General features: G+C 39.5%; 1 protein-coding gene across 1 annotated transcript; it reads left to right on the top strand.

Moving 5' to 3' along the window:
- The first annotated feature begins 620 nt into the window (after positions 1-620).
- On the top strand, positions 621-1,910 carry LOC137963998 (probable WRKY transcription factor 75). Its single transcript, XM_068811256.1, has 2 exons — positions 621-1,009; positions 1,733-1,910. The coding sequence occupies exons 1-2, from the start codon at positions 621-623 to the stop codon at positions 1,908-1,910; spliced, it is 567 nt and encodes a 188-aa protein (XP_068667357.1).

Genomic DNA, 1,910 nt, shown 5'->3' with positions numbered 1-1,910 from the left:
AAATATTATTTAAATATTTTACAACGACATTCGATATAAATTCCACAAGTCAGGTTCAGGAAAACCCATCTCCAATTTAAAACTTGACGATTTTTTCCCCTATCTTCGACTTGTAGGTAAAACCTAAAACATGTCCCTTAGTTTTTGAGTTATTAAAAATATTTAAATAAAATATTATTTATATATTTTACAAAGGCATTTCAAGTATAAATATTTTTTTCCTACCTTTTCCCTAATTTGTGAGATAAAATCTAAAATTGATATCTTAAATTAAGTAAAAAAAAAAAGCACCTAGGGCTTAATAATTAAAAATTTTATATTATATGTGAATATTCCTTATTTCTCAGAATCTCTAGTCCATTGATTAATCATGCAGCCGGCGGATATTAAACTGGGTATTTTGATCTGGAATAAAATTACAGTGTATTTGTCCATTTTACGTGCCGTTTACGACACCTCTGTTACGTGCTTTGTTTTTCCTCACTGAAAATGCACTTCAGCCGCCATTGCTTTCCTTCTCTTTATATATGTATCATCTTCTTCTTCCCTTGTTTACATTTTTCTCTCTCCCCAATCCTTCCCTCCTGGTACTCTCCTCTTTCTCCTGGTTGAATTCAAACATGGCGAGTCCTCCGCTACTATTTCGTTCATCAGCATCGTCTTCGTCTGCTGCCGCTGCTTCGTTTCATTACAACAGTCCTCTGCCGGGGCCATACTCGACGCACGCCGTAAATTCTCAGGCCTTTAGCGGTGGCCTCAGTTCCAACCCAGAAGGTGGAAGTTCGCCTGGGTTCTTGGGTTTGAAGACGGATGTGAGCTTGCAGCACTCAGAGGCTGAGGCATCTCATGGGTCGGAAAATGAATTCAAGGGTCTTAAAAAGAAGGGCGAGAAGAAGATCAGGAAGCCCAGATACGCGTTTCAGACCCGGAGTCAAGTGGATATACTTGATGATGGTTATCGGTGGAGGAAATATGGGCAAAAGGCTGTGAAGAACAATAAATTCCCCAGGTGAGTTATCGATCAATCGCCTCTTCAGTTCTTCTCTCCCTCTCCCTGTATTCGTCTCTCTTTCTGCTTCGCTACTTTGAAGTTAGGTGGGAGATTCGAACCTGAAGCTTTTGCTGTACTTTCAAGTTCAAAGGATTGTGCACATATCCATTGTCTGCTGATTTAAAAAGCCTAAAGAAGGAAGAAGAGACCCACTTAAACTGCTTTAGGGTGTCGCAGATGGAACTGAATTCAACTTGGATGATAACCCAGAAATTTTTCCTTTTAAGGGAAAGGTTCGTTTCAGTTGCTTGATTCCCTGATTGACGATTTGCGTCAAATCCCACGAGAAACTTTTCTTTGTTTGTATCAGCTCGATTAAATAGTTCAACCGGGACCTTCGTCGCCGTTATTGCTGAAAGACTTTGATCGAGTTCCACTGAACCACTTTGAAGTATTTCCTAAATGATATATTTGCATATATCTAATGGCATCTGTAGAAAAGCTTCCGTCTTAAGATGCGATCATCTAAACCTTTCATAGAATACTGCTCTTTGAGCAGCTCCATTCACCATGACAGAACGATCTGATTTGGGATCACCAGTCTTGAAACATAGAACTACTAAATGGAAGGATAAAGAACAGCAAATTCAAATCTAGATTCTGAGAAACTGAAATTTAGTTGAGGCATTGGACATTAGCTTCTATAAATGCTAATATAAATCGATTTCTCTTCTGTTGCAGAAGCTACTACAGATGCACCCATCAAGGCTGCAATGTCAAGAAGCAAGTCCAGCGTCTCTCAAAGGATGAAGGGGTAGTGGTGACTACTTATGAAGGGATGCATTCCCACCCCATAGAGAAATCTACCGACAACTTCGAGCATATCTTGAGCCAGATGCAAATCTACTCCAGCTTTTAG

The sequence above is a fragment of the Aristolochia californica genome, unplaced genomic scaffold (genome assembly GCF_029961685.1).
Source record: "Aristolochia californica isolate CCGP_79_NKW_82.1479 unplaced genomic scaffold, dmAriCali1.0.hap1 SCAF_4, whole genome shotgun sequence".
NCBI lineage: Eukaryota > Viridiplantae > Streptophyta > Magnoliopsida > Piperales > Aristolochiaceae > Aristolochia > Aristolochia californica.
This window is presented reverse-complemented; position numbering and strand designations above follow the sequence as displayed.

Excerpts from the sequence above, each read along its gene's own strand:
- LOC137963998 (XM_068811256.1), top strand. The coding sequence starts at position 621 with ATGGCGAGTCCTCCGCTACTATTTCGTTCATCAGCATCGTCTTCGTCT. Across the intron at positions 1,010-1,732 it reads AAGAACAATAAATTCCCCAG|AAGCTACTACAGATGCACCC; the intron begins GTGAGTTATCGA and ends CTTCTGTTGCAG.